General features: G+C 35.7%; 1 protein-coding gene across 3 annotated transcripts in view; it reads right to left on the reverse strand.

Moving 5' to 3' along the window:
* Positions 1-1,514: 1,514 nt before the first annotated feature.
* Positions 1,515-22,522, reverse strand: part of LOC127880118 (poly(A) RNA polymerase gld-2 homolog A-like) — a 36,951-nt gene continuing 15,943 nt past the window's right edge. For 2 of the 3 annotated variants that reach the window (XM_052427352.1, XM_052427350.1), the window contains exons 5-14: positions 18,398-18,512; positions 17,544-17,635; positions 16,524-16,587; positions 13,404-13,470; positions 12,714-12,790; positions 10,160-10,288; positions 9,395-9,441; positions 8,477-8,607; positions 6,265-6,377; positions 1,515-2,157 (exon numbers count right to left, since the gene is read on the reverse strand). In XM_052427352.1, the coding sequence (XP_052283312.1) occupies positions 2,018-2,157; positions 6,265-6,377; positions 8,477-8,607; positions 9,395-9,441; positions 10,160-10,288; positions 12,714-12,790; positions 13,404-13,470; positions 16,524-16,587; positions 17,544-17,635; positions 18,398-18,512 (975 nt within the window). In that variant the 3' untranslated portion in view covers positions 1,515-2,017. The remainder of the gene's footprint in view (positions 2,158-6,264; positions 6,378-8,476; positions 8,608-9,394; positions 9,442-10,159; positions 10,289-12,713; positions 12,791-13,403; positions 13,471-16,523; positions 16,588-17,543; positions 17,636-18,397; positions 18,513-22,522) is intronic. The other variant, XM_052427351.1, reaches the window with a different exon arrangement.

Below are 22,522 nucleotides of genomic sequence, written 5' to 3' on the forward strand. Positions count from 1 at the left end.
AAGGTTTTTCTTTTGTGTTGACCTAGTGACCTAGTTTTTGACCCAGTTTTAAACACAATCGATGTATCATTGGTACAAATCTTCTGACCAAGTTTCATTTAGATCGGACAAGAAATGTGGCCTCTAGAGTGTTTACAAGGTTTCTCTATAGCCAAATACTTCTCTATAACCACTTTTGAACTCAACCAACATATCATTAAGACAAACATTTTGACAAAGTTACATGAAGATTGGGCATGAAATGTGACTTCTACAGTGTTACATGGTTTTTCCTTTTTGCTGACCTAGTGACCTAGTTTTATCCAGCATGACCCAGTTTCAAACTCGATCGAGGTATCATTGGGAAAATCTTCTGACCAAGTTTCATGAAGATCGGACAAGAAATGTGGCCTCTAGTGTTTGTAAGGTTTCTCTATAGCCAAATAAGGAAAACTGCCCTGCCCACTGCAGCCATGTTTTTCAACGGACCGGAACCACTTTTGAACCCAACCAACATATCATTAAGACAAACATTTTGACAAAGTTACATGAAGAATGAGCATGAGATGTGACTTCTACAGTGTTTAAGGTTATGGAACCAATTTTTAACCAGGTTTTCCGAAGGAAAAAACTGGTTATTAGATTGGCGAATGCGGGCGGGCTGGCTGGCGGGCTGGCTGGCTGGCTGGCTGGCGGGCTGGCGGAATAAGCTTGTCCGGGCCATAACTATGTCGTTCATTGTCAGATTTTAAAATCATTTGGCACATTTGTTCACCATCATTGGACGGTGTGTCGCGCGAAATAATTACGTCGATATCTCCAAGGTCAAGGTCACACTTTGAGTTCAAAGGTCAAAAATGGCCATAAATGAGCTTGTCCGAGCCATAACTATGTCGTTCATCGTCAGATTTTAAAATCATTTGGCACATTTGTTCACCATCATTGGATGGTGTGTCGCGCGAAATAATTACGTCGATATCTCCAAGGTCAAGGTCACACTTTGAGTTCAAAGGTCAAAAATGGCCATAAATGAGCTTGTCCTGGCCATAACTATGTCATTCATTGTGAGATTTTAAAATCATTTGGCACATTTGTTCACAATCATGGGACGGTGTGTCCCACGAAAGAATCACGTCAATATCTCCAATGTCAAGGTCGCCACGACTAAAAATAGATTTAAAAAAAAAAAAAACTTACAAAGGGGGTTAATTTTTTTTGTTCATTTCAAAAGTTCAGTTTGAGTTTTCTCCCTTTATCAGATTTTTTTTTCACAATGAAAACCTGGTTTTGTGACAATTTTGTCCCTTGTTATTACATTGACTAGTAATTGGGTTCATAACCCCTGACAGAAGAATGGGCCATGTACATGTACTCGACACATCTGACCTTGGAGAATATTAATTTATGTAACATTTAAATCCTTCCAGCTCCTAGACATTATTGAATGGAAACAAAAATCCAAATGAACCCTTACACAATAAATATGACAACAGCTCCTGTTGTACAACAAAAATAGGACAACTCAGTTACCAAAATAATTAAATAATATTTATTTCAAAGTATTAACAATGTTATTTGTTAAATATTTACAAATTTGAAAGCATTGTACACATGTTTGCTTGGCATAGGCCTGCACATTTTTTTTAAAAACCTGTACAAAATATTATACATGTGTGTTATTTTCACTAAAAGAAGAACAAAAAACACTTCAACTTGATACTTTTTCCTTGGCATCAACCCATACCATCCAAAATATATCAGCAAAAATTACCTAAATGAACAAAAACTATGCAATTTATGTCTGCAATATGATTGTTACAGTCTTCCTGAATCCTCACAAGTTGTTTTTTTTCCCCATCTTTTTAAACACTTTTACTCACTTCATGAAAATAACAAAAGAACAAACGAACAAAGTCAGCTTTCATAGTTCATACATATTCATGTAATGCTATGCTGACCAATTTATTCAGTATTGCAATTTTGGTCGCCACATAGCGGGTATCCAAAGCAGGTCACTAATTATCACAGTGCACAGGCATCAGAATGGTTCGTTAAACAAGACGATAGGATCTCTTTTTGTGCTCAGTGCCCGAAAGCTTCGACCAAACACCCTCATCACTCGCGCAAATGTCGCCTCATCGAAACATGATCGCGCCGTATTGCTTCTGTCAAATGGCTCTGGAATAGTAATCACACATATATGCTGATACCTGTTGTCAAATATTATTTAATAACATAAGGTAACTAACCTGTGAGTTTTACCTAAATTTCAGAGAATCTTTACCTATTTGATAAAAAGCAAGGATCATTTTATTTTAAGGAAACAGGAGGCCCAAGTTGAAATTGAGAAAATATGTAACAAGAGCTGTCTCCATAGGAAGACATATGCTCCTGAAAAACGCTTTTTCGAAACCTAAACGCCGACCCTTAGTTCAAGGTCAAAGGCGTCAACATTTGTGTGCGTATGGAAAGGCCTTGTCCATATACACATGCATACGGCTAAAACACGGTATTGGTGCTCATAACGGAATTTTCATGTTACATGCATGAAAAAGAAAAAGTAAACACGATAAGAACCAATATTAAAGATTGGTAAGCCTGGCATATACCTCTCTTACTTTCCTGAAAATTTCAAGAGATTTGTGTAACACATTCTTGAGATATGCATGGAAACAAGCTCTAAAAATGGCCATTTTTTAGCGTTATGCAGTCTCACTCGAAAAAAGCTTGAATATAAAATAGAGAATTCTCGAAATATCATACTGAAATTGTGCATTTATTGGTCTGGTTTTATTCAGAATTCTATCCTGCAAATGTTGCTTCTTGAATTAAAGAAATCGGTAAAATATTATGGATTTTATAAGCAAAATACCGTCAGTAGAAGTTTTGTTTCAACACTGAAATTCAAACACTAATCTGTTGTTATATGCCAACATTGTGTACAAAATGACATTAATTATAACTTTTATTGACATCTAGAACTCGACTGCATATTATAATAAGTAGTTAAACCATTTAAATCACATTTCTAGCAAAGATATTCGAATGAGAGCTTGTTCTTTGTCAAACTTTCCAGTTCTTAATTTTGTAGTGTCTGTAACCTTTACAAGTTTATATGGCAATAATTTTGTTGTTTCATTATGAAAAAGTATAAATCCTACATTGGCTCATGTGTATCCATGTGATGTCAAAGTTGGCCAAAATTGGTGGTGCTGTATTGTACCATTAAAAAACAGCAACTCAATAAAAAAAGTTACAGACACTACAAAAATGTGTAAAAAATGAAGGAAAAAAATCCCTGTTCTATTTCTCATTAATATTTTGTTTTACTCATGAGAAACTTCCATCTTTTATGTTGGAATGTTACATCATACATTGTGCAATAGATTAATGTGCAAAAAAAGGTAAAGCAAGACCTCTTGGGATGAAATATTTTAAGCATTCTTGTGGAATTATTTTATGAACAATTTATTTAGGAACAATATAACCTGATTTTCTTTTTCTAAAATGATTTATCTAAATATGTCTGTGTTCTTTACGATCATACAACCCTTTAATATGGAGAGAAGACAAGAGCAAACCTCTTGTAATGATTCAGGTATGTATCTACCATTTTGATTATGCTACGCTAAAATTCGTAGTGTCTGTAACCACTAACTTCCTTCTGTAAGCCTTAAACTTTTTTTGTTATATGTGAGTAAAATGAAACAAAATTGTATTTCGTATTACATTGCTGATGTCTAAGGTGCATTATTTAGACATTTTCTGTCTGAAATTTGAAATATTTATCATACAAATGTAAATAAATTGTCTTCATAGTGTAGCTTTCTATAAACTGGCATTGTTTCAATTATCTCCTAGAATATGCAATTGGAAACATAGTTTTCTGCATTAAATATCATGAGAACAGTAAATCCAAACATAACCATTTGAGAATTTACTGAGATCAGACACAATATCAAACAGTTTGTTTTGATGGTCATATGGTTACAGACTCTACAATGCCTACACATTTAACTTATTATTGTTCATGCTATCAAAGAGCATATGAAATCATTTTTAAAGCTAAAGTGATGAGTTTTAACCATGTCTGAAGTAACTTCTGTTTTTTACTTTGATCCAAATGGCTGCATTTAATCATTTCCTTTGCTTATGAATGGTTCAATGAAGACAATCATGCGCACTGTATGCTTTACACTACATGTATATAAATTTACATTCTTATACTTTAATTAGTAGCAGAAGAAGAAAGGAAAATGAATTTTGTTTCCGTTCTTGTTTCAGGAAGCAAAAATAAATCAAGTAAAAAAGAAAAGATATAGAGCATATTTGTTTGATTCGGTGGATTATCGATTTTAATTCACGAGTGATCATATAAAATAATATTTTCACGAGTGGCGCAGCCACGATTGAAAATATATTTCTTCTATGATCACGAGTGAATTAAAATCGATATTCCACCGAATCCAACAAATTTTCTTTTTATTTTATGCTTTTTATACATTTTTAAAGAGTTTAACTCAATAATTTCGCTGCGATAATGACGTCATTTCGTAAAACAATGACGTCATTTCACAGGAAACAGTGAAAATTATCGATAATTTTCACTGTTAATTTTCACTGTTTGAAACAGTGAAATGATCAGTTTTAATTCACTGATATTTCTCTATTAACCACCGGAAAGCATAAAATATAAAATAAGACTAGGTTTGGCTGCATGAAGGTTAAGCATTGGGAGAACAAACGAAAATATGAGAAGCTAAAATACAACTATGATGCCTTCGTAGCTGCTAGGCTAGAGCAAAAGAATGGAATCAAAGAACATTTTAGTGTTTGCTTTGAAACAGAAATCAGATTGAAATACATTTATTTTGAAAGTTAAGCAAATTTGTCCTGGAAGAGATGACTGTTTACAGGAATCAATAGATGTCATCTTGTTTATAGCGCACAAGATCCAGAGATATTATTGAAAGTGGACTTCGCAAATTCAAATTCAGTGCAAACATTACTTAAAGCTTAAACTTCTCTGTGATTATCTTGATAGCTAGAGAAACAAAGGGTTATAAATACATCACTGATTTGCTGCTTGCAAAATTACATTATTTTTTTTACACTGAAATGCTTGAAAAGTTTTCCGCACATTATTTGGTAATGCTTATTGCTGCATAATGAAATTCTAGATTATATTAATTTGAAACTCTATACAGGTGTGCCAATTCATATGAGATGCCAAACTCATAATGTCAGATTAGTCTTCTTTGACTTGTATGTGCCCAGCACTGAGAATTGTCTAGCTACACGTCTCCTGGACAGCTATTGTTACCCCATGTGTAGTGTCTGTAACCAACTCAGATCATGTACACAAAAAATGTGTTTTAACTTAAATTCTAACAGATCAAAAATCATTTGATATAATGTTCAAGTCACTGTTTTTATGTAAACTTGCTTTTATAGTGCATTTTTTAATGCTTTATGCCATTCTGCAACTGTTTTTGGAATCATATATTTTGGTAGTGTCTGTAACCAAACTTATGAGCATGCAATTCTACCTTTTATTAAAACTTATGCTTTTTCAAACCAATTGTTTCAATTTATTTTGTTTGAATATACTTCCTGGTTTCAGACAAATGCCTAATTAGCTATCTTGTGTGTCTATAATACAAGTTATAGAAAAGTTTCTTGATTGGTTCTCTTTTGGTCTGATACCTGATTAATTAATGCTTTTATTTTTTTGGTTAAGATAGTAATCACTTATGTTTTTTTGCTTTATTTCAACAGTTTATAACCTGTAGTTGATGTTAAAGTGAAAATATCTGAAGTTTTGAAGTTCTGCTATGTTTTTCTTGCATGTTATATGACTAGTGTAGTGTCTGTAACTTGTATTATACCATAGGATGAAAATGCTAGATAAAAAAATAATGCATGCATGATCAAATAAAATTCAACTTGATATGAGTAGGGGATACCTTGAGCTTTAAAAATAACACCAAGGAAATGCTGTATCTACAATTTCAATTTTTTAGGTGAGTGAGACTACTATGTGCACCAATACCGTGTTTTAGCCGATACCAAATATGAAGGTTACATCTGAAGTGACATAGAAGTTATGAGCATTTTTCAAAACCTTTACGCAAAAGTGTGACGGACAGACTAACAGACAGACGGACGGAAAGTCCGATCACTATATGCCCTACTTCAGGGGCATAAAAAGGAGGGAACCCACACCCTTATGCAAGGAAATCATGAGCATACAATTCTTTAAGACTGCCAAAGTTGTCGGCTCACCTTCCACTTTGAGGCACTTCCACATGGAGAGTTCAGTTGATGGCGTCCAGGTCTTGGCTAGGTGGATTGGCAGCCTACAACCCTGCCGCACACTGGCCACATCAAGATCAAAACTGAAAAATATAAACAGAGAAACTGGGCTGTCATGTTCAATGGACACAAACATTTAGGGTTAGGTGTTAATTTTACTTGGAAAAACTTTGTTGTCAAGTTCAACAGACATGCACATTGAAGATTGTATGTAGCTGAATACAAGAAAACATGTGAAGTCATTTTTAATTAAAGTGAGAGTTCCATGTAAATGTACTGAAATATATTAATATTTCATGTTCTACTTTTAAATGCCATTTGATGTATTGAAATCAAGGCTTTTATTGTTTGCTTGTTAATAATTAACAAGAGATTGCCAACCGGTGAAACTCCACCATTTTCAGATTATTTTTTTTATTTGTTGCCATAGCAACCAGAAATCTTGAACAAAATGAAATGACATGCATAATCTCCATATTGCCATCTATCCATGTTTCAAGTTTCATGAAAAAATATGAAGAACTTTTTAAGTTATCGCAGGATCCAGAAAAGTGTGACAGACAGTGTGACAAACCATAAATCCCCTCCGATTTCACCGGAAGGGGACAATAAAGAAGTACATTATTACCCAAGTAGATATTGCTGAATATTGCTTTACTTTCTGCATTTTGTTTATATATTATAATTCTTGTGGAGTCTGACCTTTATTTGTTGTTCTGAAGTTTCTATACAATAAAGCACTATGGTAGTTAATTTAACCCAAAACAAGAACATCAGTGAAATGATGGATGCTTACAGATGATAAACTTTATCACAATATGGCTAGTAGTGTGAAAATAAAATATTGTTTAAGGGCAACAACTCTCACGTGAAAACTCATAGGAGTGGAAAGACGTGACAATTTGCAAAACTCCACCATGTAAAGATATTGCATATAAAGTTTTATCAGATTCTGATGATTTGTTCCAGAATTCTGACACAGAACTGTAAAATTCAGTAGAAAATGTTATATTATCACCCAAATGGCAATGATTGCCTAAAAAATAAGTATAGCAGAACAACCTGAAAATATACGCATGTCGAGCCAATTGGGTTGCTTGGTATGAAGTGTTATAAAATGTGGAATATAAGTGCCCAAGATCATAAGTGAAAAGGAATTATTATTAACTCTTTGAATGCTGGGAACTTTGTCTTCTGCTAAAATGTCGTCTGCTGAATTTCTAAAATTAGCATTTTCTTCTATTTTTTTCAAAGAATACTATCAGAATAGCAAACAGTTTGGATCCTGATGAGACGCCACGTTCTGTGGCGTCTCATCTGGATCCAAACTGTTTGCAAAGGCCTACAAAATTCGGTTCCCGCACTGAAAGGGTTAACATGCCATATCTCCCTTTAAAATCAATGGAGCTGAACCATCTGACAATAGTTGCCAATGTAAACCCTTAAAGGGAAGGATGTATAAAGTTTAACGAAATTCTGATTATTACTTCATGAGATCATAAGAAAATCACATATAAAAACTCAAAGGGCAATACCTCCCTGAAAAATCTTTTGACAGACGAACCTTGCAACCATGCTTATGTCTAGCATATCTACTTTCATTAAATATGGTCATTAAGTGTCTGTGATTGCAAGTGTGAATAAAAAGCAACATATTATTAATAATAAAACTGTAATAACTTCCTGAAAAATAATTGGACTGGAATGCCCTAACAATGATACCCTCTGTTGGGATTCTGCATATCAAGGGTCATCAAATTCTTATGATAAATGAAAGACAACTTGCGTGAAAACGTGAGGGCCACATCGAAACACTCCATCAACAAGTACTGCAATGGAATGACCATTACAAGGATGCACATGTCAACCTTATAGGGACACTGAATGTCAACTTTCATCAAATTTCAAGCATCAGTAATTGAGATCTTGCACAAAGACTACAAGTGTGAAAGATGGAAGGATAGACAGAAGGCAGGAAAGGACATTGAGCATTACAGACCCATGCAACTTCAATTCCATCACAATTAGAATTTCAACATATCCACAAAATTGCGACTATACTATTCTACCCTTTCAGGGAGCATTAAAATCTATTATTTAGAAATCAAAGTTGTAAGCTATGAAAAGTGGGGACAAAATATGGGGCATGGTATGAACTTTACACTCGAAGAAATCTATTTACTCAAACTCTGTACTGTAGTATTTGAGGAAACCAAGGAACAAATCCCCTAAACTTTCAGAGTTCTTGCTCTTGAATTCAATCTTCACATTCATCTGAAGGTTCCGAATGTCGTCCCCATATTCAAAAAGGTCCTGCAAACAAAAAGAAACTGAAGACATGGCAAAATTAGAAAAGCAATATTTAAAAACAAGTTTCGTTAAAAAGACACTTTTAGTCAAAATATCATTTTTTACAATCATTTTCACACAAATACAGCGAGATCACAAGCCCACATCCCAATTCATGAAAATCCATTGCTGAGAAACTAGCTTACAAAAAGCTTTTACCTAGCCCTTATGCGGAGGGCTGGGCAAGCAGATTAGCTAGATTTCTTCAAAAAGTCTAGCTATATAAATGTTACATGAATATGTTGCAAGCAGCTTAAATAAAAAAAATACACTAACAATTCAACAACTGCAACATAGCTGTATCCATGCATACAAACCATGTGTCTACACCTTCTCTTACAATTTTTAAATCGACAACAAAATGACTCTTCTCAAATTTGAATACAAGCATGACAACAGGTAGCAGTAATGGAGGGTTACGTTATGAATCATCAATGGAAGACAATAACACTCATCATTCAGATAAGTAAAATTTCAACATGGAATAAGTCTATGAAGTAAACAAGAGATTGCCAAGCAATATTGTCCCCTACCGGTGAAACTCCACCATTGTCAGATTTTTTGTATTAATTTGTTGCCATAGCAACCAGAAATTTTGACGTTGCCATCTTCCCATGTTTCAAGTTTCATGAAAAAATATGACAAACTTTTAAAGTTATCGCAAGATCCAGGAAAGTGTGACGCACAGAGCGCAAACCATAAGTCCCCTCCGGTTTCACCGGTAGGGGACAATTAAGCGAGGAACACTTACTGGATACAGTTTCTGCACAGACTCCACCACCGGCGGTTCACAACCTGCTGAATAAGAAAATACAACTATGTGTTAATACAACACACAGAGGGTTTACAAAAGCTTCTTTTATCTCTGTTAAAAAAAATGAAACTCTATAAAAGGTGAAGTATCATCGTATTAAAAGTACTTTGTGTTGTGTTTTAAACATAGGGGTACACACTGTTAAATTCATTAAATTTTGCAGCTGAATTAGGCAAGCCAGAATTCTTATGTAATTACTTATGAGCAAGAATGTTACAAACCTGTTTTGAAATTGAAAATCTGAGCAAAGCCCAGTCTGAAATTAACCAGAGAAGGGCTTGCAAGCCGATGCTTTGTTGGATATTTGCATGTTGGCACAATCCCCATTTGAAACTGTAGTATTCAAACAATAAGTTTCTTGGTCAGATTTGGGGCCAAAATTGTGCCCCAATCCCCATCTTAAAAAGTACACATTTTCCCCACATTACAGCCTAAAATTACAAATTGAAGGTGTCCAGCAAACAACAAAAAAATCATTAAAAGAAACTCATCTCCCATTAAGCTCTATACATTGAACCTTTTAATAGTAAATATATTTTTGAAAACACTTTAATCCTCAATTTAAATATCATTGTTACAAAAAATAAATAAATTATTCTTCCAATTTTAGTGAAAACAACATGATTATTTCCAATCCAAAAAGATAAGATGATTCTCTAAAAGATGAAAACAAAACATTGATACCCTACAGCACAGCCTTACACTGGAGATAGTTGATCAGCATGAGGCAGAGAGAGTAGCTGGAGATGGTCTTCTTGGAGGCGTCATTGATGTCATGAAACCGTGCCCACTTCTTCGCATACAGTATCAGAGGACGCACCCTCCAGTCCACTGGTATTAAGTTGGAGAAAATATAAACCAAGCTCGGAGAAAATGGCGCTTAGTGCATATGTACAGTGTTATCCCAGATTAGCCTGTTCAGTCTGCACAGGCTATTCAGGGAAAACACTTTCCCCATACAGGATTTTCGTTAAGTAGAGACTACAATGAACATTTCCATAAACGCAGAAAGTGTCGTCCCTGAAAAGCTTGTGCAGACTGCACATGCTCACTGGGACAACATTTTACGCACATGCAGACTGCACATTCTCACTGGGACATTTTACGCACATGCATAAAGCCCCATTGTTCCCAGATTTTTATTAACCCTTTGCATGCTGGGTAATTTGTCGTCTGCTAAAATTTCTTCTGCTGAATTTCTCAAATTAGCTTTTACTTCAATTTTTTTCAAAGAATACTATCAGAATAGCAAACAGTTTGGATCCTGATGAGACGCCACGTTCTGTGGCGTCTCATCTGGATCCAAACTGTTTGCAAAGGCCTTCAAAATTCGGTTCCAGCACTGAAAGAGTTAAGTGCTGCACATAGGAGATATGTGTATGCTTTCAGGGTAAAACTGAGAAAAAAATACTTTAGTAAAGGTGGACCATCAATATTTTTACAAGCACTTTTACATAAGAAAAAGCAGGTAGTGTATAATTACTTATGAAGTTTTAATGTCATAGTAAAACAAAACTTTCTATTTTGGGAATACTGCATCTTACTAGAACAATACTAAATGTACTTACCTGTATTCTATGTATGGTATTTTAGTTTATCAATATTTTGTTTTACACACTAAACGATGATTTGGTATAATAAAAAGCTTAAAATATGAAAGTCAAATTATATTACCTACATTTACCTATCTTCACAACTAAAAAATACTAAAAACGGTACTGTTGTAAATACTGTGAAAATATAAAACAAGAGCACCGCCTTGGGGGTGCAGACCGCTCATCTATTTTTTTTTTAAAGGTGAAGGGACTCTCATTTTCAATCACAAAGGAGGGAGGGGTGTAGTGAAGAGGGGTGTATAGTGTGGGGGTGTGGAATTTATTACACTATCTTCCCAAAAATGCGAAAAGAAAAAAAAAATTCAGGGGGGGGGGGGAGTGGGGGGGATTCTTGGGTGCGATGGTTGGACGGTATTTCAAACATAAAATAATAAAAATAAATATTTGTGTTTTTTAACCATTTCAAAAAAAAATTAAAATTTGGGGGTGGGGTGTATAGTGTGAGGGTGTGGTGGTAATTTGTGAGATGATCTTTACTGTACCCTTATGATAGTTTGCGAGTCTTCCAAGTATGAAAGCAATATCTATGATACTTTAGGGGTTAAGTGGACCAAAGCACAAAACTTCACCAAATTTTCAATTTTCTAAGTCTAAAGGGCCCATAATTCCGTCCAAATGCCAGTCAGAGTTACATAACTTTGCGTGCACAGTCAACTTATGATAGTTAATAAGTGTTGCAAGTATGAAAGCAATAGCTTTGATACTGTAGGAATAAAGTGGACCTAAACACAAAACTTAACCAAATTTTCAATTTTCTAAGTATAAAAAGAGCACATAATTCTGCCAAAATGCCAGTCAGAGTTACATTACTTTGCCTGCACAGTCCCCTTATGATAGTTAGTAAGTGTTGCAAGTATGAAAGCAATAGCTTTGATACTTAAGGAATAAAATGGACCTAAACACAAAACTTTACCAAAATTTTCAATTTTCTAAGTATAAAAAGGGCACATAATTCTGTCAAAATGCACACCAGAGTTATCTAACTTTGCCTGCCCAGTCCCCTCATAATAGTAAGTAAGTGTACCAAGTTTGAATGCAATAGCATTGATACTTTCTGAGAAAAGTGGACCTAAACGCAAAACTTAACCGGACGCCGACGCCAAGGTGATGACAATAGCTCTTCTTTTTTTTTCAAAAAATAGATGAGCTAATAACAAGAGAAGTGTTTGTCAGAAACACAATGCCCCCTATTGCGCCACTTTGAAGCCATAAATTTGACTTTTGACCTTTAGCGATGACCTTGATCTTGACCTTTAGCCACTCAAAATGTGCAGCTCCATGAGATACACATGCATGCCAAATATCAAGTTGCTATCTTCAATATTCAAAAAGTTATGACCAAACTTTAACGAAGGTTAAAGTTTTAGGAACGAAAAATACAATGATATTTGACCTTTGACCTTGACTTTTCACCACTCAAAATGTGCAGCTCCATGAGATACACATGCATGCCAAATATGAAGTTGCTATCTTCAATATTGCAAAAGTTATAAAACTTTAACCAAGGTAAAAGTTTGTGACACACACATACAATGACTGACTGACACAATGACAGACAGACAGACAGACAGGCCAAAAACAATATACCCCCGATCTTTCTATCCGGGGCATACACATTCTGAAAGAACACTGGTACTTACTGGCTGCGTAGTATCGCAGTAAGTGTGTGTTTCTGATTCCAACGGAATTGTTGATGTTGAGATCACACTCTATGCCACTAGAAAAACAAATGCTGATGAGTACACATGTTCCTAGATGCAAAGCCACACAAAAAATACTGTTGAAATTTTTTGTAAAATATGTTGATAATTTGCATAGAATATCATGAAAACATTAGAATATTATATTCAATACAAAATTCAACTTTTAATCATTAATTGGGATGGCAATTGAATGGCACTTCACTGAATTATCAACTTCACCAGCTTGTAAAACAATGGCCACAGTTTCTTGAATATGATGAGTTTGTTTTAAAAGGATAAGCTTATTCTATTTTTTTACACTTTCAATATAAAAACACAAAACTTTCACATGACAAGCTTTATATGAAAGGTATGTATATAGAAACACAAATCATAAAAGCTATTTTATACAAAAGTATCAAGTTAAAAACAGTTCTTAATATCCATAAATTTATGTAATTGAAACTGGCTTAAAATAAAGGTTTTCTCACAATTGGACCAGCAGTGTAGACCATTAATCAACACACAGTGATGGATAGAAATCTATGTCGATTCCTTTACACTTTCAAACAACTTTCTGGTAAGGGACCTAATAAAACTTTAAAAAAAATGTTTCAACTAATTATGCGTACAAGAACTTAATCTTACTGTAAATAATCTTCGAACTTGAGAATGGGTACTCTAGCTCTTATCACCTGTGCCTTGCGTACAAACTCTGAAACAAGAGTGCAATCAGTGACTTAAAAGCCGCATTTTGCAAAAAGGGTATTTGCCTAACATGGCCAGCCTTCCTATTACTGAAGTCATGTCAGGAGCTACTGTATCTGCCATAAAGTCATGCAAGGTTTGTGGTCTTTATAGGTTATGCATGTGTCGCGTCGTGGAAAATGGACCTTATACATATCTTAACAGCACAGCTCCAGGAATGCCTCACCACCTGTACAGTCTGATGAGGAGTCATAATGGTTACTAATGAGACAACAAAACCTTTATAGGAAACTTAATAGCTGACAGGGAGGCCTCACAAGGCAAAATACTAAAAAACAAGATGTGTTTATGAAACACAATGTCCCCCTATATGACGTTTGACCTTGAAGGATGACCTTGACCCTTCACCACTTGAAATGTGCAGCTCCATGAGATACACATGCATTTCAAATATAAAATTGCTAGCTTCAATATTGCAGAAGTGACATGACATGAGCAATTTTGACCCATATATTTGACCTTGAAGGATGACCTTGACCTTTCACCACTCAAAATGTGCAGCTCCATGAGATACACATGCATGCCAAATATCAAGTTGCTATCTTCAATATTGCAAAAGTATTCATAAAATAAGCGATTTGGGCCACATATATTTGACCTCTGACCTTGAAGGATGACCTTGACCTTTCACCACTCAAAATGTGCAGCTCCATGAGATAAACATGCATAACAAATATCAAGTTGCTATCTTCAATATTGCAAAAGTATTCATAAAATAAGCGATTTGGGCCACATATATTTGACCTTGAAGGATGACCTTGACCATTCACCACTCAAAATGTGCAGCTCCATGAGATACACATGCATGCCAAATATCAAGTTGCTATCTTCTATATTGCAAAAGTATTCATTAAATGAGCGATTTTGGCCACATATATTTGACCTCTGACCTTGAAGGATGACCTTGACCTTGACCTTTCACCACTCAAAATGTGCAGCTCCATGAGATACACATGCATGCCAAATATCAAGTTGCTATATTCAATATAGCAAAAGTTATTGCAAAATGTTAAAGTTGGCGCAAACAGACCAACCAACAGACCAACCAACAGACCAACCAACCAACCAACAGACAGGGCAAAAACAATATGTCCCCCACTACTATAGTGGGGGACATAAAAATTAACTACGCAGCTCATAACCTTGCAATATACAGCAAATGAATACCAGGTCAGTAGAAGTATTAAGTACAACAAGAGGCAGGATTATACTAAATTTCAGTCAGCCTATATGAACTGAGTAAGTGACCTTACATTATGTGTATGTCATGCGTTCACTTCAAATTGAATATCTGTAATTATCATTCATATAAATTGTAATAGAATGTTGTGGAAGAGTTAAAATTTCAGACAGACCTAAACCAGTTTGTTATGCCAATATCATTTAGTCATTCCTTTAGCCTACAAACCAAATGAGGACGCCCTCTGGGATATTGGGCTTTAAGCACGGCTTTAAGCATTGTCTCAGATTAGTATAATGAAGTCCTCACAGGATGACCGGGGACTCTTCCCTTTTTTATGGAAATTTTCATAGGAAAATCTGAAAAGAAAATCCAGTTCAGGCGAACTGGCTTGTCCCTGATTAGCCTGTGCAGACAGCACACGATAATCTTGGGCAATACTATATGCACATTCATTTAAAATGGTTTTCCAATAGCACAGCTCAAATATATTTATAAATGTTTTCAAACTGTTAAAACTTATGTCCACAGATTGAAGAAAGATAAAACAGTTTTGAAAAGACCCAATTCAACCTAAATATATCACCTACACGAACACAAGCGCAGTCCTACAGTCCATAACTCATCTCCATGAACTTTTGTTGTTTTCCCTTCCTTCTACATATGACCAGTACCTACTTGATCTCTTCCCCTCCTTCTACATATAACCAGTACCTACTTGATCGTCTCCCCTTCCTTCTACATATTATCAGTACCTACTTGAACGTCTCCTCTTCCTTCTACACATTACCAGTACTTACTTAATCGTCTCACCTTCCTTGTACATATTACCAGTACCTATTTGATCATCTCCCTTTCCTTCTACATATTACCAGTACCTACTTGCTCGTCTCTCTTCCTTCTACACATTACCAGTACCTACTTGATCGTCTCACCTTCTTTGTACATATTACCAGTACCTATTTGATCGTCTCCCTTTCCTTCTACACATTACCAGTACCTACTTGATCGTCTCCCTTTCCTTCTACATATTACCAGTACCTACTTGATCGTCTCCCCTTCCTTCTACACATTACCAGTACCTACTTGATCGTCTCCCCTCCCTTCTACATATTACCAGTACCTACTTGATCGTCTCCCCTTCCTTCTAAATATTACCAGTACCTTCTTGGTCGTTTCCCCTTCCTTCTACATATTACCAGTACCTACTTGATCGTCTCCCCTTCCTTCTAAATATTACCAGTACCTTCTTCATCGTCTCCCCTTCCTTCTAAATATGACCAGTACCTTCTTGGTCATCTCCCTTTCCTTCTACATATTACCAGTACCTACTTGCTCGTCTCTCTTCCTTCTAAATATTGCCAATACCTACTTGATCGTCTTCCCTTCCTTCTACATATTACCAGTACCTTCTTGGGCGTTTCCCCTTCCTTCTAAATATTACCAATACCAACTTGATTGTCTCCCCTTCCTTCTAAATATTACCAGTACCTACTTGATCGTTTCCCCTTCCTTCTACATATTACCAGTGCCTACTTGATCATCTTCCCTTTCTTGGTCATGTTACCAGAACCTACTTGATCATCTCCTCTTCCTTCTACATATTACCAGTACCTACTTGATCATCTCTCTTCTTTTACATATTACCAGTACCTACTTGATTGTCTCTAATTCCTTCTACATATTACCTGTACCTACTTGATCATCTCTCTTCCTTTTACATATTACCAGTACCTACTTGATCGTCGCCCTTTCCTTCTACATATTACCAGTACCTTCTTGATCGTCTCCCTTTCCTTCTACATATTACCAGTACCTACTTGATCGTCTCAACGCTGTCTGTATTGCCATCAGGATTTCCACTGCTTCCCTCTTACCATCAATCTGTTGAACAAATTACAGTAGACACACTTTTGACTAAGTTTGTTTAGTTGGATTTTCCATAAAACAGCTAGTTAGTCACGCTTTTACTGGGTTAGTGTGTTAAACAGTAATAAGGGCACATATTTATATGCAAGTAATTGACAACTGTCATACTTAAATGAGATGAAGGGATAAAATTGCTGTAAAAGAATTGCATGACCTATTCCACCACACCTAGCCAGGCCAGGAATGCACTTGCAATCCACTGATCTTTCGTACAGTGCTTCTTCGTCCAACAATTTGGGATCATTAACCCAAAACTCATTTTGTATGCAAACTGCTACAAACTCGGTACAGTTAAATTTAACAAGAGCACCTCAAAACGGGTGCCACACTCGGCTGCGAAAGCTTGTCATATTATTTTTTTTTAGAGGTCACAGTGACCTTGACCTTTGATCTAGTGACCCAAAAATAGGTGTTTACCCAAAACTCATTTTGTATGCAAACTGCTACAAACTCAGAACAGTTCAATTGAACAAGAGCACCGCAAAACGGGTGCCACGCTCTGCTGCGAAAGCTTGTCAGATTTTTTTTTTTTAGATGTCACAGTGACCTTGACCTTTGACCTAGTGACCCAAAAATGGGTGTGGATGAAGTTTCAAAGTTGAAGGTGAAAGCACTTTGATTTTAGAGCCAATTTTAAGGTTTTAGCACTACGCCAGCGGACGACACGACACGACTAGCTGGCTATGACAATAGCTCGGGTTTTCTCTTGAAAACAGCCTTGCTAAAAACTGGTAACCATAAGCAATTTCACACATTATTCTTGTGCCAGTACACATTTTATAATTGCTAAACACATACAAAGAAATTGGAAAGTCTGCTGCCTCAGGTAATTTGAGATGCACTCAATATGAAGGTCCGATATCCAAAACAAAATATCACAAGTTCAGCTGACACAGTTGCTGGGTTCCTACCTGTTGATTGCTGACCATGAGACACAGGTCCATATCGCTGGTCTTTGTGGCAAACCCACTCATGGAGGATCCCACCATGTACAGCCCACAGACTGAAAGGATCACTGGACATACAGAGTAGCACATAACATACAGAACACCACACACTTCATACATGTTTCCACATAACATACAGTGTACCAAATAACATACAGAGTACCAAATAACATACAGAATAGTGAATACCATTTAACATACTAAGTTAGTCAGTACCACTTAACAGACAAAGTACCACATAAAATAAAGAGTACCACATATCATACAGTGAACCAATTAACATACACTACAGTGTAACATATACCATACAGTGTCACACATTTCATACAGTGTACCGTATATCATACACAACTAGTGACTGAGAGGTCACAGGTTAGATCCTCACTGTGTGATTATTCTTTAGATATTTCTCTAAAAACATCAAGTACTGGTTCTACCGAGGAAACAGACTCAACACCAAGTACTGGTTCTACCGAGGAAACAGACTCAACACCAAGTACTGGTTCTACCGAGGAAACAGACTCGTGAGCATTTCAATAACCCTTTGGCTTTCGATGCAATCAAGCTAAAATAAATAGGTTTAAACTTAAATTAATTGTGTTTTAGTTTGGCATATTTCAAGGCATGAAATGGATTGAGTGCTATCAGCATTACAATGCAGAACTCAAATGATCGTAAGTTTCATAATGCTTACTAGGCTAGACAGTTACAGAGTAATGATTAGAGGTAAGTTTTGTAGTTTTTAATAATTTTCGGTTAAAAATATCTGTCATTAAATATGTTGTTTTTTTCTAGTTTTTTTTCTACTGTTTTCTTACATGGGAATATTTCCTTGAAGACTGCATACAAAGCGTTCCTCAGATCCACCTTGTGTTCATAATTCTCATCTGACTGTTTGTACTGTTCAAAGTATCGCCATATCTCAGATGTTATCTGCAGCATTAATACAAATAAAAGATTTGACACACAAAAAAACAAGACTTTGAACTATGAACTATTGAGCATGCTTAAGATATCTGGTCTGTCTGGTGCACTTACATGATATATAGATTATATTTTAAATACTAATAATAATACAGAATTAATTTCATAACATACATTAAAAGATTCAAAGACAAGAGCTGTCAGAGGACAGCTTGCTCGACTATTTTAGTGCTTGACAGTATAACGTAAGCCATCATGGAGAGGGGGGGGGGGTATAATGTGGGTGTGTGATCATTTATTTAATCGATGATCTTTCAAAAATAAGCAGCGCTTCCGTTAGTGGACGTCCGGGCGTAAATTACGCCCGAAATTGGCAGTCGTACGTCCATTATGCAAATGGTGGAAGTTCCTTGGACGTCCGATAATCCGCATGTATGTACCCTATTTTCTTATACACAACACGTTCAAATGTCAACAGTAAATGGGGTTATTCAGACCGTTAACTCCGCACAAGAGCTACTGTTTTCAATGAATTTCTCACCGAGTGGCCAATATTGATTTTTCCAGCTCTCAATCAAAGTCTTCTTGGTAAGCGCATCAGCCAATCAGTGCTCAGGCAACCGAATACACGCCGACCCCACGTGAAGCTGTATACAATAATATTAGCAATATTAGCGACCTCTGCGTTACGAAGTTTTTATTCAGCAATCAAATATTTGAGTCCACGCTTTCCCCGTGGAAGAATGACGTTACGTTGTGCATGAAGTCTAATTTTTGCATGATTTTCATCTGTACACGAAATACACGAGAAATGTTTATTTGTTGCTAGAATTTTCGTAACTTTCCGTGAATAGTAAAATCCTGATTTTTTCGGATAATACTTTGATTACACGCATTTGAAAATAAGCAGTCTGCATAATTAACCCATCCCCTGATCGCAAATGTGATGAAATCTCGGCTCTGGAGATAGCAAAAATCTGAAAAGACAGTTTGGAAATAAACCGACAAATTATCAATTTACGAAAATTTGTTCGCGTGCGCGATCATTTGAGAATGAATTCGGCATTTCGGAAATGTTCATTTGGTACCGATTTTCTCCGGTATTTTATTTATTTATTTCCGATTTGTTAGCAGATGGTACTGACATGGACTGCAATTGACGAAATATCTTCGCTAGTTTCTCTCAAATTGTTTTATAGCTGATTTTAGAAGGGAAGAAATAAAATTATTTTAAGTCTATACATTGTTTAGTATATGTACACATATTTACCATTCTGTTTATACAAAAATTGAACAGTTGGCCATGAACTCATCAACTCCACTCCCTATGACCCAACCCCTCTTAAGAGGCCACCCCGCTTAAGCAGCCAATTTGGCCGTTTCCCTTGACTGGCTGCTTAAGAGGGGTTGGACTGTATTTGGGGTAGTACGCAAACTTTATCATTTGCACGCAAACGGACACGGGAATGGGAACATCAATGCCAACGCTGGGGTGAGTAGGATAGCTCCACTATATATATTTAATATGTAATAGTCGAGCTAAAAAATGCATGAACACAAAACTTACAAATACAAGAATATTGAAGAAGAAGTTAAAATGATAAACCCTAATCCAAGAGGGCAAACAAGTCTGTTATTTGTTATGTTTTTAGAAATGCAAAAATACCAACCAACCATAAGCCCAAGAAAAATGTGCATGTAGGCTTCAGGAAACAATCATAGATAATTTATTGGTACAAATTTTGGGTCCATGTTTCATGAAGATTGAGCAATAAATGTGACCTCTAGAATGTTCACATGGTAAATGACAGACGACTGGTGATAACAAAAAGTTCACCAGGTCTGTTCTGTTCAGGAAAGTAACAAACAGTTTGTAACACATTCATTATTTGGTGTTTTATCATGAAAAATCAAATTTGACTTGCATTTGATAATATTACTGATGGTATAGTAAAAACTGACCTAACAGTCACTTGAAAATAACGGTCAATTGCAGACAACAGTCAGTCTGGATTTCCCCAACAAAAATAACTCTATATTACACTCAAAAATAACGGTAAATAATCCATAACAGCCAACAGTCAGTATATTTCACTCCCAAAGTCATGTTTGAACTGAAACAAGAGATGTGTTTGTCAGAAACACAATGCCCCCTTCTGCGCCGCTTTGAAGCCATATATTTGACCTTTGACATTGAAGAATGACCTTTCACCACTCAAAATGTGCAGCTCCATGAAAAACACAAGCATGCCAAATATCAAGCTGCTATCCGAAGTTATGAGCATTTTTCAAAACCTAATCGCAAAGTGTGATCGACAGAAAGACAGACAGACGGACGGTCCAAACAATATATGCTCTCTTTCTGGTTGAGTTGTGAAAATCAAGAACACAACTGAAACAGGTGCACGTAACAATAAGAATGTGTATTAGTAGCAATTATCGGCTGCATTCATGATGTCTAAGCATGAGCGCGTGACAAAGTCAATAGATGTTTGTTGCTGATAAGGTGTTAAAAACAACACTAAGCTGGCGAGTGTTATTATGGCAATTTCGGGGCCGATATTCAGCCCCATTCCCCTCAAAAAAGAGTATATATTTTCCCCTATTTTGTAGAAAAAATCCCCTCCAAAAGAAAAAAAAACAATTTATTTTTTATTTTTTGTTGTTGTTGAAATAACTGTCTTATGATAAATATACAGGGCTCAACATTAATGGTTGTCGTATTGCCCCTGGCAATTAAAAGTTGGGTCTGGGAAAGTTATTTTATAATCTAGTTGTCCGCCCGGAAAAATGCAAAAAAGAACAAACAGCATTTAATTTAGACTTTAATTGCTGTAATCATTTTGTTATATGTTCAAAAATAAAAAAGGTTTTGTGGTTTATCATTTTGGTTTATTAAACAATATGAGGTTTACAGTTGATGTGATATTTCATGTTTGGGCAAGTTGCTTTATGTTCAGTGCAAGTAGATTTTGGAAGTAGTGGTCCGGTAGGGCAAGTTGGTTTTTCGGTTAATGTTGAGCCCTGATATATCTCAAATTTATTTCATAAACAACTAATAAAGTATATAACTATAATTAATATGATTTTGAATTATTATAAAGAGTTATATTAAGCTAGTTTTTCTCAAATCAGTTAATTTAACATGAATTGCATTTTTTTCCCAAAATGGCCAGGGAAAGGCCTGATGTATCTATATTGTGTCAATATTCGTTGATAAAAACATTTCAATTTGGTCCATTTTATTGATAAAAAATGCTCAATTTTTCCATTTTATTGATTTAAAAAATCAAAATTAGACTCAAAATGGCTAGGAAAACTAATTGATATATATTTAAGAAAAAGGACAAAGACATACAGCTGTAAATATTACATTCATGCATACATGTTTATTCATATAATAAATATCATTACATATAAAAGAGTAAATTTTTAATTTTCCCCTTTTCCTAAAAAACCATGTGTTTTTCCCTTTGGACGGGCCCCGCAACCATTGCCCTATAGGTGAAAAAAAACACTGCACGTGTTTTCAGCATTATATTTACTACGGTTGAACTTATAAGGATGGAAGATGAACAGAATATTGAGATCTAAACAAGATACATATATGTGTTCGTCAGAAACACAATGCCCCCTACTGCAGTGCTTAGAAATAAAATTTCTATTTATCATTTTGCAGGTATAGAAATCCTCTCCCTTTAAAGCTTACATCCCTTGGTTTTTGTCCAATCCAACCAGGGGGGGGTCTATAGACAGTCAAGAATGACCAAGTCAAACATCACTGACAACCAAGGCCTGTGGTTTATCAAAGAGATCATAGCCAGAGTTCATCATGTATCTATGGACATAAGTCCACGAGTATGTAATGAACCCTACCATTCACAAATTAGTACCAGGGTTCTCAATAAGAGCCGGCCAAATCAGCCATTAGAAATCAGATTTTGGCCGGTTGAAAATCGCTCAGATTCTGAAAATCGGCAATTTACTTTCCAAAATGTGTGTGTCTTTTTGGTAATTTT

Source organism: Dreissena polymorpha, chromosome 4 (assembly GCF_020536995.1).
Source record: "Dreissena polymorpha isolate Duluth1 chromosome 4, UMN_Dpol_1.0, whole genome shotgun sequence".
Lineage (NCBI taxonomy): Eukaryota > Metazoa > Mollusca > Bivalvia > Myida > Dreissenidae > Dreissena > Dreissena polymorpha.